Consider the following 14,197-nt stretch of genomic DNA (forward strand, 5'->3'; position numbering starts at 1 on the left):
TACAATGGAGAGTCTGTTGGAAAATAAAAATCTCACAGCTATGTTGACCAATATGTTACTGGCTGAAATTCTCTGTGTTAATATAAAAATAAGAGCATTGTTTTAAAACTGAAAACTACAAACAAATGACAAAACAGGACAACACAATGTTGAGGTGCTGATTTAGTGCTTTGCAGGCAGTCCTCCAATGTGCTGTATCCAAACCTGGTGACAGAAAATCCACTGTAGTGCACATTATTTTTTTTAACATAAAAATGTCATTTCTGGGTGGAAAGTTCCATGGGAATTGTGAAAGTGTCTGCATAAGATGGTGGACTTGTAGTCGCCTATTGTAGACACTAGAGAGGTACCCTAAAATGAGAGCTCCGTCAGTGCCCATATATAGTGTTTCCCTTAGAGGGTGGGTGAGTCCTACTATGTTAAGTATAAAAAAGTCCGCTTTTTTGTTGCAAGCCACCAAGGTCTTCCGAGGCGCTACTATGAGTAATATTGCAGCAGATATTTTCCACTAGATGGGGCACCTGAGGTTCCATCATCCTTGGCAGATGTTCTTCCTTCCCTACCCCTAAGATTACAATAACCTTCCCCAGACTTTACCTTTATGTGCGAGGCATTGATGTAGCCAGTGTTGTTCTCTTTCGTTGGCACCAGCTCTACCCTGCAATCATCATAGGGAAGCACATCCTGGTATCTGTTTCGCTCAGCGTTTTCTGGAAGCCGGGCTGTTGAGCATTCCCCACCGTCCACTCGCTTTTTCTGGATGTTCTCGTATTCTGTAAACAACATGGAGTGCTCCAGCCGCTGCTCTAATAGATTACACTGGAAGAAAGGGGAAAATCTTGTCAACATCAAAATCTTCCTCTTCAAACACCATTCTTCTAATCTCAGAGTTTGATTTTTGACCTGTTCAAGAAATGTTGGTCGGTGAAAGTCATGTATTATTTACTGCCTTCCCACTGTATAACTGTTCTGAGCCTTTAACTGAATCACTCTTGATACCAGGCAAAGCATGGTGCAAGTTTAGAAAATTCAAGCATATGCAAATCTCTTAATTTATGGGGTGAAGTTTCACAATAAAAGGGGCTTGTGAAGTATGTGTTTAACCAGACGAATACCCTTGTCTGGTATAATGAAGTGAATTTTCCCCCCTTTGTTATAGTCATCATTCCAGTAGGGCTATCTGGTATCAATCTTCAAGATTTGTTTTTCTCAGAGTACGGTCACTAAAAGTTTATTTTTACACTGTTTAAACTCATGGAAAACTGCAGGTCCGTTTTTGGTGCTAAAACATCAAAATATTATGGAAAGAAAGGAGTTCCTTACTTAAAGAGGAAGTGTGTGGCTTCTCAGCCATTTACATTCAGCCCAAGAAGAGTCTTGGGGGCAATGTTTTTGTACTTTAAAGTCAATAAATCAATCAAGGATGTGTCCTTTGCTAATGGAGAATGATTGCACTCCCAAACCTAGAGCAATTGCTGGCTCTAAATTAGATCACTGGGATGCCCTACACGCGGGTCCACCCAAAGGGCTCATTCACAAGCTGGAATGTTACAAAACTAAACTGCCAGATCTGTTATTAATACATCACAAGAGCTTGAAAACCCCTCATAAAATATATGATCATATCATTTCATAATACATAGTTTACAAATCGGCCAGATGTACAAAGACACTGGTTGCAAAAAAATGGTCGCAATTTAAGACCAATCTTTTTGCGACCAATATCTAATTTTGCAAACCAACCTATGTACTATTAGGGCAGTCTGCAAAATTACTTATCACTGTGGACTGCAGTCCGACCTACCTAATGATATTCATTTTGAAGGTTGCAAATTGTTACTCTCTCCAATCACAGGAATGGTAGCTTGCAAGGATCAGCAGACTACTAGCCATGTGACTGCTTTTGAGAAAAAAAAACTTTTTAAAAAAAGTAGTGCTTTTTCATTTTTTTTACGGGGAATGTTGGCAGTGATCCCCAAGACCACTGTCTACTCTTCATGAAACGTGAACCCCAATTCACAATAGGGAAGGATAGTCTAAACACTGATACATCTAGTACTGATCTGGTTTTTAGACGGGACGGTCAAACCATGCCCCTTTCAAATATTAACTCAGTATTCAGTTGTAAACCTATTTTAGGAGTCCGTAAAAAATGTGTTTTGCACATGGCCAAAAAGTTTTCTGCTATAGCAAACTCCAAATCGGAGAGTTTGAAACAGACAAAAGAGTTTCATACATCTGGTTCCAAATACTTAAAGCTACAAACTAAATTAATTTGCAACTCTGTTAAGCCACCGACAGCAGAGTTCTCCTTTCAAGTAGCCAAAGAATCTTTTAAGAGCTTCTGCTTTAAGCCGGTTGCCATCCTGAAACAGATTCTCAGAAAAGCCAAAATGTGTATCTTGAACATGGAGGCTAACTCGAACACGGAATACCCACAACCAAAAAACACATATGCCAGGTGGGACATCAAACACAAACCAGAAAAATAGTTACCATCCTCGAATGGCAGGGAACCTGCACAGTAAAACCGAGTAACTAAAGGGACATAGCATAGCCAAACACCCTTGGAAAACATGCACCCTTAATCTACACACTGACCAATACCATTGATCACGAAGTCCCACTAAACTGAGAGTAGGTGACAGGCACTGACACCCTTTGGCTAGATTAAGTCAATGCTGGATATCTGCATCCAGCAGATTTAATTATTACCCTTCTTCAAGACCCTTAAGATGGCATGTGGAGCACCTCAAGGATCATCCCTCTCTGTGGTCATTTTCAATGTGCACACTGTCTCATAAACCATACGCCGGTAAAGCGATTTTTAATTGTACAACAATACACAGATCCACTAAAAAGTCTAAAACGGATGTAGGGGATTAACAACAAATTGGGTTTGCTTGGCAAATGTCCAGGCCTGGATACAAAAAAGCGAGCTCTCAGATCCAAGAACAACAACGGGATATTGGGTCGACCACTCTCACTCCAGCAAAATTTAAAATAGAACTTTCCTACAAAGCACTTTCCACCCATCACTACTGCATGCCCCCACCCGTACACCATATGACATATAACTGCTGGGATCATAGCTGTGGTGAGTCCGATCTGGCTCACTGTGCTAGCATCAGAACAGGCATCCCAGAAAAGTCCGTGAGCAAACAAAGGCCCCGAAACACACTGCATCACTCCAGCTTTAAGGAACTGCAGTGGCTTTCTGCGAGAGAGAGAGAACACAAGTAAAGGCTCTACAACGTTCACAAGATGCTACACAGACACATGGACTACACGACGGTACCTTCTCGCCGTACCAGATGGTCAGATGCCAGGATGACACATTATGAACTACTTTCTCGTTACCAGGTACTAGAGAATGCGGGGGATAAATCGGATACATTCTAAAAGCAGCAGTCTCATCTTTCCTTCCCCACTTAAGCCTTCTTGGGATTCCTCCATGGTTTCAAAAATTACCTGTTTCTATCGAGCAAAGGCCCCGACCCCGCCACAGAGTTACGAACCCAACACACCGCACAACCAAGGCACTAACTACTTTAGGATGTTTGGACCACCCTACTCCCCCTTCCATCTTCTCAAGCGCTGTGAAGCGGTTGTCTAGCAGCAGAGAACAGAGGGGCAGAAAGTTAGATAATGGGACACCGGCAGTGCGAGTATCTCAGAAACAGACTATGGAACGGGAGAATGGAGGCAGAGTAAGTGGAAATAGCAAGCTGCATGTTGGAGGACTAGCACTGTTAAGTATCACATTGTGGGGCTGGGGGAAAAGACACGGAGTAATGCGCGGCTAAACAGTGTCCAAATGTGTATGCACTCTTTAAAAAAAAAAACAACCACGTTGTACGCCTGATTATTCATGAGCCTTCAGAGTCTGTTAAACCCACGCCAATATTTTCTTCCTTAGAACACTGGGAATATACGTCAAAAAAAGACCAGGGAATTTAAGTGCTAAATATGAGATGGTAGTTCTCTTATCAACCCTGAAAAGAGTGTTGAGTCAAACCCACAATTAATTGAGCCGTTGCCTGAAGCCCGTACACATTTTTGAGGTCCACGTGCGATGGGCTGTCCCAGTCAATCTTTATGTTTGATTTAATTCCTTTACAAAAACAGACTATAAATCCCAGAATTCAAGAAGAAAACCTGGACAGAGCAGATCGGACATGGAAACTTGGCATCTATGTGCCTGCAGGCTTCAAAGAGATATGTGCAGCAGACGCGCTATCTGTCCAAACCACCTCTCTACAGGGGGTGCGTTTGCACAGAGACACCATGGGGTCCCACATACCCGTTCGTCGTTGGTTGCCTGAGCGGGCTCCTCCTTTCCTTCGTCTTCCAAAGGCATGCGCGACAGCGTCAGCCCGTTCAGCGCCGCCAGCTTCAGAGGCCCCATCTTTTTCGCTTCCGTCTTGTTGCTTTTTTTCATGCCCTAAAACGACAAGAACATGTTTTGTAAACATAACATGTAACATTGAACCATGACCGGTAAAACACGACCTGGAAATAAGCAAAACAGTGTTGGGAGAGTTTTGAGCTCTTAGGGGAAAGCTTGAGGTTCAACAGGTGTGCGCGCTGCATCCTGTGGCGGTGCGGCTCGGACGGCGCACTGCCGGGCACGCTGCCTGCTCCGAGCCGCTCCCCGACGAACTGCAATTCTTGCAAACTGCCAAAGCGGTACAGGAATGGACGGAATGTTAAATCTTGGCCCGTCTACATTCCTGTTCTTGCCTGTTGGCAGAGGGGGTTAAACGCCTTAGCGCCATCATTTTCGACATAGGTTCAATTGCAGTGCGTCAACCCGCGCCAGGAAAAAGTATCAATGTAAACTCACAGTCCTTTTCCATCCAAATATACTTCAGACAGATTCCATCATGGGATAGTTAATGACTGATTGCTTGATAGTACCCCCCAGCGCACACAGGTATAGAGACAAAACTTGCAACTGGGGCATGGAGTGAGACTTGCACTGATCCTCCACCATCTCGGACCGCCAAGCCTCAGGCTCGGTCCTAGCTCAGTCTGGGACCCTCGCCCCGCCTTGCTGCGATGCAGGCCGGAGGATAGGGAAGATGGGGCTAACAGTCTTCGGCGCAGTGCTGCAGACGCCAGAGCAAGATCGTTGTCTGTTGCTGAGAGATGCAGGGCATTCATGACGCAAAGGAGTGGGACTTTTGTCCGGCCTCACGAGCCTAAATCAACAGATGCGCCATGAGTGGACGGCATTATCAGGGGTATTTTGTGGATGTTGCATGGTGCTGAAAAACAAACACTTTTCCCTGCAAAATATATGTGACAGACTTCGACACATCACCCATATTAAAATAAATGAAATAAAAACTGTTAAAAAAAAATACGCAAAGGAAATTTAAGGTCATCAGGAACAGAGCTGGTTCTACAAGGGGGGGGGAGGGCAAAATAATTGGGGCCCCGGGCCAGCGTCTACTTTGCCCATGCCTTAAAATATCTCTGATGGCGAGCCGTAGGAGGAGGTCCGGACCAGTGCCAAGCCTGTCGCCGGGACACCTAAAAAAGCATTGTGTATGACATCGTGCGCTCACAACGTGCAAGTCGCTGCCCTGCTCCCCCAACAGAGAACACTCACAAGGAGAGAGACAATTTTGATTATGGTTTAGCCAAGGCGTATCCTTTTATCTTTATTTACACAGCATCAATGAGTAATGAGCACCAAAGTTTAGCAGACATTATAGTTATGAGAATACAGGACATAAGATGAGCAAAAGAGATCAAAGATTGTACCAGCATTACAACAATTGTCTCCATCTTCCCATTTCAGCTCAACACACCAGAATGCATAGTGCCAGAAGGCCCCTATTACTTTTCCGTCACCCATGCCCTCAACCAAGGGCATCCCGGGGATTATTGGTAAGCATACCTTAGTGGCAACTTCCCCTCTGTCTCACAGAAGGATGGGCAATACCCACAGTTCCATTCCAACACATACACCAGGGCACCTCATATCGCTCCATCCCTGCTGGGGTACCGGTTACCAGGCAAATTCCCCCAAAATGTACAACTCAAGGCATCCCAGAGTATGGCAGAAAGGTTCAGGACCACCAGCAGGTCAGTCCCCCTTCCTGCCAGCCATGCCCACACAAATCAACACCCCTCCACGGGGTCAGCTCAGTAAATCAGTAAAAATTTTTGGTCAGCCACTTTTTCTGCTGCTAGAAATTCCGCCATCCAGGAGTGGGTGTCTGATCCGGAATGCTGGAAGTTGGTCCGCGGTGGGGAGAAAAAGAGGCTGGACCTTCGCCTCTTGATGCTTTGAAGCTTCTGCCTGGGCGCCTCTTGATGACATTGCAAAACCTCCATGGCGGCGAAATGGAGAAAGGGCTCCACACCTTGGGACCTGCCCGTCGAATGACTATTTTTGGGGATGACCCCATCTGGGGACGATATCCGGCTTGGTAACCAGTGTAGTAACCCCAATAAAGATTCTCTCCATTCTCTGTCCACCCTCATCCTCCAGCAGCCCCAGCAAAGCAATCTTAGAAGTGAGGTCCAAGGGCTGGGCCAAGATCGACGAGAGCTCCCTCCTTTATCCCTTTCCAATAGAGCGCAGTCCGTGGCAGGACCAGGCCACATGGAAAAAAATCTGCATCCGACCAAGAGCATACAAAGCAGTATGTCCGGAGGATCCTGCCAGCACAGTGAAGCCGCAAGGGTGGTCATGTAAGCAGGGCAGGTGCTAGGCAAGGGCAGTGTGGGCAGCTGCCCAGGGCCCCGCCTCAACTCACCAACTTGGTGACCCTCACCAGAATGCCACAGTCAGGCCACGGTGACACACACATCCTTTTGTGCTTCATGTCTTTCCTTTTGAAAAAAAGGGGTCACTTTGCAACTGGGCAAACGGAAGGGGGGGTCCTCCCCTGTGCCTCGCTGCTATGGAGGCCCCCCCTTTACTATGCTCCCAGTTGCCAGGAGACACATTCTGCAGGTCTGTCCTACAGTTAGGCCTGCCCGGCTACTCACACATAGGCACCGTGGGATGCCTGTTGTCCTACAGTTTATCTCCCTCCAAGTATTAACACATAAGCAGCTCTCACACATTCAGCCCTTTATGAGAGTCAGAGGTGCTTGTAGAGGGCTGAAACAGAAAGGGCTGCAGCCCGGGAGGGGTCTGCACAAAGCAGCTTTAGAAGCAGGGGCACCTACTGAGATGCTAAGAGCCCTGAATGTGTCACGTTGTATGAAAATTAGAGCGGCCCCACACATTCCATTTCAGCCCAGGCCGCAAAAATCCTAGGACAGTCTCTGTATGTTAGTAATGTGTAGGTAATTAAACTGAACCAGCCCAAGTCATGTGGAGATAACCAGTAGTCAGACAGATCTGCTCTTTGATTGTGTCATTGCAAATGATCTCCCAGAGGTTGGTCAGAATCCAAAAGAGGAACTGCTCCACTGCCATTCCTCTCCCAAGGATTCTGGAGGTGCTGAACCTATACTTAGTACAAGAAGGCCCCAGAAGAGAAGAAAAAGGAGAAAGTGTATGAAAGGCGGGCAACTTTTAGCCAAAGTTCCAATAAGCCAAGGAGATCCTGCCCCGGCTGGGGAGAGCTCCCCAAGTGACACTGGTGAAGCCCTGCTTGATCCACAAGACATCCTGACTAGTCAGGCAGCTGATAAGCATGAGATTGTGGCTTCACAGCTAACAGAAGAGAGTGGAAGGAGGGAGTTTGCCAAAGGATGTAGTAAACCCCCCCTCACTCTAAAACAGCAGACAGGCCCCCTGAACCCAAATAAGCCGATAAGTTAGCCCTTTCACTTGTCAGGGAAGAGCTAAAGGTGTGGTTCTGAGCACTGACAGTTGTCAGTGGCCTATGCTAGATGTCAGCATTATGGCTGCACTGTCATTGGCATGGGGGTCTGAGCCCATGTCAAATAGCAAGCTAGGCCCCATGAGCCTGTTGGTCGTGGTAGGGTTAGTTATGTTGTGGGTAACATCTTTGGGTAAGCTGGGGGTTGCCCTGCCTAAGATAGGGTTAGCAGAGGTGGACCCCTCTCATCCCAAAGAAAAGAGAATGGGCGAAGAAACTAAAGAAGCAGAAAAAGTGCATTTTAAATGAGGTCCTAACATTGTTGAGGTAGGTTAGCTTTCTAAAGGAAATGACCTGGACAGGAGGATGTAAGGCAGAGTAGATCCTGCAACCATCCAGCCTGCTTCCTTACTCTTCCTCGCCTAACAGACTAAGAAGCCAGTACCAGGTTGTGGGTGAGTCTCCTGCCCTGGTCCTGGTAGGTGGAGGGGGAGGATTTGTGTAGGTAACTGGGTTTTATTGCAATAGTCCCCACACTTTTTCCCTGGTATATGATGTAACTTTGAGTGAAGTGCACTGGGCTCCTGCTAACTGGGTCCCCCAGTACCAGTATTACTTCCCCAAAATAAGACAACTGGTCACTTGTTCCCCAAGTGACTAGACCTTTAGCACCTCTGTAAGTCCCTTGTAAGTGGTGCCTCTGAATGGCTGCCAGTGCTTCTCCAATTACCAAAGAACCTCCCTTGGAGTAGTGGAGCTCCTCCCCTGCAGCCACAGGCACCAAACGCAGCAATTCCAATACCTGAGCTACCGGACCCCTTGCAGCAGCCAAGGCTTGTGTCCAAACCAGGCACCAACACCAAGGAAAACCAACCTGCAAGTTGAGGGTCTTCAGGGACAGTGAGACCCACATTGTGAGTGGCCCAGCTGTTCTGTTTGCTCCTCTTCAGCAGAAACCAAGACAAAGTCAGAGCCTTTGAACCCCGCCACCAGACACCTCAAAGCGCCTCTGCACATGCACCACACAGCCCTAATACGAGGGAGATGTTGGTGCCAACAGGGTCCCAAGACCCTGTAAGGCTAAGCCAACCCTTGTGTTTGCCAACACTGGACTTCCAGTCGATGCCTACAGCCTCTTTTGGCAAGCCCCCGCCAACTGCGAGTGACTCCAGCACTAAATCTTACACCAAAAGATACAACTGCACCCAATCTAGACAGCTTGAGGAGAGGTAGACCAGGTGTCCCTTCGTAACAGTGTTCCCCTTGGACTTTCCCCTAGTCTCAGCTTGCAGCCTCTTCCTGACCGGACCTTTCCCCACTGAAGTGAAAGGGACAACCAACGCCGTAATACACCTCTGCATCGGACGCCCCAGAGCCTCTCGAGGTGACCCCTTGGACCTTGCCCCATACTCACCTTAAGGCCTGGACAGCAGTACTGTAAGTCATTGTTAAGCGCCCAAATGAAGTACATGTTTTTGCCCTATAGGATTACATTACCGCACCCAAGAATTGCACTGTGTCAACTTTTAAAAACTGTAAAAATGCATAACTCAAACAGTACGTACCTGATCTTGGTATCTAAGTTCATATAAAAGCATGTGTTATTTTTGTAAACAGGTGTCGGATTTCTTTATTGAGTGTGTCTCACTTCCTGCCTTTGTGTGTACAATAAATCCTTAGCAATAACCTCTGATAACTGCTCGCCACACTACCACAATGGAGCGCACTTAGGGTGTCATTTGTGCCTTTGTAATTCTTTTGGAGGTTGCCTGGACTCTCTATTTAGTGGACCAAAAAGAGGTACACTATACAAAGAGTCAGCTTCCTACACGGGCCAATATAGCAACACCGGGCCCCAGGTGGACTCTGAAAAAGAGCGATGAATCAGGGCCCCGTAAAGCGGACTCAAGAGCCTTTTAAGGCCAAGCAAAGTCAATTCCACGTGGTAAGTCAGGTCATTCCGCCCCGAATGAAACCAATCCTTAATCACCATCAATTGAGTGGCTAGGCCGTAACAATACAAATCAGCCATACCCATCCCACCGTCATAGGGGGATTGCCAGCTGTTAACAAAAGACACGTGGGATTGGCTACCCACTAAAAAAAACCAAAAAAACTTAAAGGCATTTTTATTTATTGCTTGGACTTTCACGACCCACCAAAATTTGGCTCAGTAGCAATCCACAATTTGGGAAAAACTGTTGTAGTGTCATATGTGTATCTCATGTTACAAACAATATTGTGGGAGGATGAGTCAGAGAAAACTGAGCTGGAGAGCACTCATAGGATGGCCAACTTAGGGAAATCATGTGGTCAACCCCTGAGTATTTTGACGAGAGGCCACTAATTGAGGCTAAAGGAAAGAATCACGGAAGCAGTCAGAGAAACAGAGGACTTTCAGTTAGTGGGTTCCACAATTACCCTTTATTAAGATCTCCCTTTCCTAACATTCAAGTAATGTGGATAATTTCACCCGGTCAATGGTTTGCAGAGGGCCAATAATACAGCTTATATAGATGGCGTATTAGAATAGATAAAGCAGCTAAGTCCTTGGCAGAGAAAAATATATTTTATGACAATCACCCCCGCCAAAATGGTACCACATGAGGAGTGTACCCAAGCATTGACTCAAAATATCAACAACATGGATTTGGCTGGAATTTAGTGATGAGTAAGAAGGTGTGGGCCAAGCCCTCAATGGAGACCATATGAATGGAGATGAAGGCAGCCATAGAGTATACTATGGCAGCAGGGATCCCTCCCCCATGTGCAAGTGAAGAGAGGACTTACCTGAAGCTGCCAGTGCCTACGAGGGAATATGAAGCATGTTTGATGGCTTCATAGCAATTTTGTGAGCTGCAGGGGCTCTGGGGTGGGCAGGGTAGTTCGGTGTTCACTCAGGTTTAAACGGTCACGAAACAGACCAACAAGATTTTTTAAGAGTATATCTCTAGGTAAAAGTAAGGGAATCACATTCCTAAAAATTACTAAGCATAATTCATGGTGAGAGGAAGATGAGGGTCTGGGAAATTATGCATTCCAAGCATGAGAGGAAGGTAGAGCCTCGTGTGTACAGTTTCATATACTTTTTGTGAGTTTAATGTCTAGGGGTCTACAGGTCATCTCTCAAAACGTACTGTGAGTAAACTCCCAGGTGGCATGCATCATGACTCTCAGTGCTTAACTTGTGCACAAATAACAGCCAGGGCCCAAACTGTTGTTCACAAGCTGGTGGCAAGGACAACTGAAGATTGGGCGCCGAACACTTAGGGTGCGTAGTCTTAATCTCACCTTATACCTCTTTTATCCACCATCAGACACTCCCTGTCTCTGTATCTCAGCCCTAACGGCTCATTTTGTCCCTGATTACTCATTTTTTTCTCTGTTTATCCATCACTCTTTACCTCCTTCTTACAGCATTTCATGTCTTTCTCTCTCTTGCTCTGGGTAAAAGTCTGATAAGGAAAAGGCAATAGCTAGATGCCGGAGCAGAATGATAATTATATAAAATAAGATATGTAGTGCAACAACAGAAAATTAGAACCTTATGTTGGCCAAAACTATCAATCACAGATGGAGGTGGCAGGGATTGGTGAGCGCTCTGCAGGCAGAAAGAGACTCCACCAGAAACAGTTATACAAGGTAAGTAACTTTTTCATCTGATGAAAACTACCTCTACTTGAAGATTACTCATCTCCTGAATTAATTCCCAAGCAATACCTATCTACGGAATGGAGGGCTTTGATGGATGGTTATATTAGGAAGCCCTGTACGGAAGATCCGGCAAGATATCCTTCACTCCTCACCTCTGAATCCAGATCACAGTGCTTGGAAAAGGTGTGAGGGTTTGACCAAGTGGCTGCTCTGCAGATGTCACCCAGGGACTCCCCTAGCCAAGTCAGATGTTGAGGACTTGGCTCTCATGCTCCCCTGCGGCTCTTTTTGGGCCATGACATAGCAGATTTTAATACACAAAATAATCCATCTAGATGAGATCATTTTCTGCACTTCTTTTCTTTTCTGCTGCCTACATAGCCTATGAAGACCTGGTCATTCGTCATACAAGTCCTTTATGCAGTCAATATAAAACTTCACCACTCGTCACGGATTCTGCTTGTACAGCCTCGTTTCCTCCTTTGTAGAGTTAATTGGGAGGGGGGAGATGAAACAGTGATCAATTGATCCAGATGGAAAAGAATCACCACCTTTGGGAGGAAGCAGCACTGGTTCTGAGGATCACCTTGTCAGGATTAGAAGTGGTCAATGGTTGCCTGATGCTCAATGCTTGCAACTCACTGACCTGCCTGGCCGAAGTAAGGGTAGCTAGAAAAACTGTTTTCATGGTTAAAAGCCTTAATGATCAACTGTGAAGGGGTTTGAACGGCACTCCCATCAAAAATGTAAGAACCAAATTCAAATCCCACAATGCCATTAACACAAGTAGTGATAGGAAACACACTGGTTAGACCTTTCAAGGATCGCAAAGCAATGGGGGTATATGAAACAAGATGGCTGATCCGGGAGGCAAAGGAAGGCTGACAATGTTCCTTGAGAGCCCATCATCATACCTAGGGTACATAATTCCTGGGCAAAGAAAGTGTGAACTTGAGAATGCTAGACAGCTGCGCTATTGAGGAGTCAATCTGGTGATCGGCTCACCAAGCGTCAAACCTGTGCCACCTCCTGGAGTAAACAGATTCATCATCAGGCAGCTAAAAGGCAGTCGAGTGTCCCCGCTTAATCTCCATGCATGATGGTGTAGGCTCAGGGGATTTGGGTAGGACCTGTCCATCCGACTTGGAGAGAAGAACCACTCTGAGAGAAAGACCGAGCAGGGGGGCATAGGTAGAGATGCAGAAGGTCTATGTACCACATCCTCCTCAGTCAATCCAGAGCCACTAAGACGACTTGGGCCAGGTCTTGGCAGATCTTCCTTAGAATCAAAAGGTATCAAGGGTATGAGAGGAAACAAGCAATGAAGAAGGAAGTTCAATTTCAACTGAAAAAAGTGCCCTAAGTCTCCCTGCACCAGATGGTGGAGGGTGCAGAACTTTGGGCAATGTGAAATGTAATGAGGGGCAAAAAGATCCACATGGGGCAGGCCTCACTGGGCGAAGATGTTCTTCACAACCTTTTGGTGGAGATGCTATTCATGGTCAGCAAGATGATGCCGACTCAGGCCATCAGATCTGGTGTTCAACCTGTGAGATGATTCACCACCAACCACATTCTGTGCTTGTGCGGCCAGAACCTAAGCCTCAGAACTTCTTGTCAGAGAGACTGAAACTCTACTTCCTCCTGCTTGCTGACTCCACGCATCTGAGCATGCACAGAAGAGCAGAAACAACTCATGGACGTCCCGCATCCTCTGCATAGGTGAAAGGTTCGGCCCATGGTGATATTCAGTAAAGCCCTATGAACAAGAGCAGCGAGGGCTCCAGGTGAGATTTGGGACACGGACTAAGAAGCCCATGCCATTCAGCAGGGATGCCGTCCTGGGAGTCCTGGCCTTTAGCAGTCAGTTGTCTTGGTAGGGAAAACCTGTTATCCCCAAACTCCTGAGATGGGGTACTACCACTTCAATCATTTCTGTGAAGACTTGTGGTGCCAAAGATAGCCAGAGGGAAGAACTACAAATTGATAGTGAGTCATGCCCACAACAAAAATGCAGGCTCTTCCTTTGGGAGTACAGGATCGGTATATGGTAATACACGTCCTTCAAGTTGAGTGACAGTTTCAATCCACCAACTTTGAGCGCCAGAAATAATGGAGCATGCAACATTATCTTGAACTTCTCCTTGCACAGGAAGAAGTTCAGCGCCCTGAGGTTCAGGGTCGGACAGAGACCGCCATTCTTCTTTGGAAGAAAAAAGTAACAAGATCAACAACCTTGAGCAATATACTGTTCTGGCACCAACCCCACAACTCCTTTCTAAAGCAAGACTGCCACCTGTTGCTGCAGTAGGAAAATGTGTTCCTGCAATAAGTCTGAAAGGGGAGGGGAATAAAGGGAGGAGACAGCTGGAAGGCTAGCACATACCCCCTTTCCACCATTTATAAGACCACTGGTCGAAGTTATGGTCCATCCTCTAGGCCACTGGAACATGGGACACCCAGTTTCCCACCGGCCTCAAATATCCCTACTGATGAGAACTAGAGCTGTTTCCCTATGGTGGCTGGGAAAAATGACTGCCTGAGGGGCCTCTACATTTCCAAGGCCCCTGCACTTTCACAGAATGGGGTTCTGAGTTTGCTGCTGGGCAAGGGCTGCCGGACGTTGACAGAAACAGAGGCTTCTCCCAAATCCACAAAACTTCCAAAACCCTTGGAATTTCTTCCTTTGTGATTTGAGATTGTCTGTGGCAGACTCCATTTAAAACATTCTGAGGCTGAACCCAAATAGC

The 14,197-nt window shown here is 46.4% G+C and overlaps 1 protein-coding gene across 2 annotated transcripts in view; it reads right to left on the bottom strand.

Moving 5' to 3' along the window:
- The window catches only part of PTPN21 (protein tyrosine phosphatase non-receptor type 21), a 351,990-nt gene that overhangs the window by 105,672 nt on the left and 232,121 nt on the right, over nucleotides 1–14,197 (bottom strand). For both annotated transcript variants that reach the window (XM_069208139.1, XM_069208138.1), the window contains 2 exons: nucleotides 4,304–4,444; nucleotides 598–819 (listed from right to left, as the gene is read on the bottom strand). In XM_069208139.1, the coding sequence (XP_069064240.1) occupies nucleotides 598–819; nucleotides 4,304–4,444 (363 nt within the window). The remainder of the gene's footprint in view (nucleotides 1–597; nucleotides 820–4,303; nucleotides 4,445–14,197) is intronic.

The sequence above is a fragment of the Pleurodeles waltl genome, chromosome 9 (assembly GCF_031143425.1).
Source record: "Pleurodeles waltl isolate 20211129_DDA chromosome 9, aPleWal1.hap1.20221129, whole genome shotgun sequence".
Lineage (NCBI taxonomy): Eukaryota > Metazoa > Chordata > Amphibia > Caudata > Salamandridae > Pleurodeles > Pleurodeles waltl.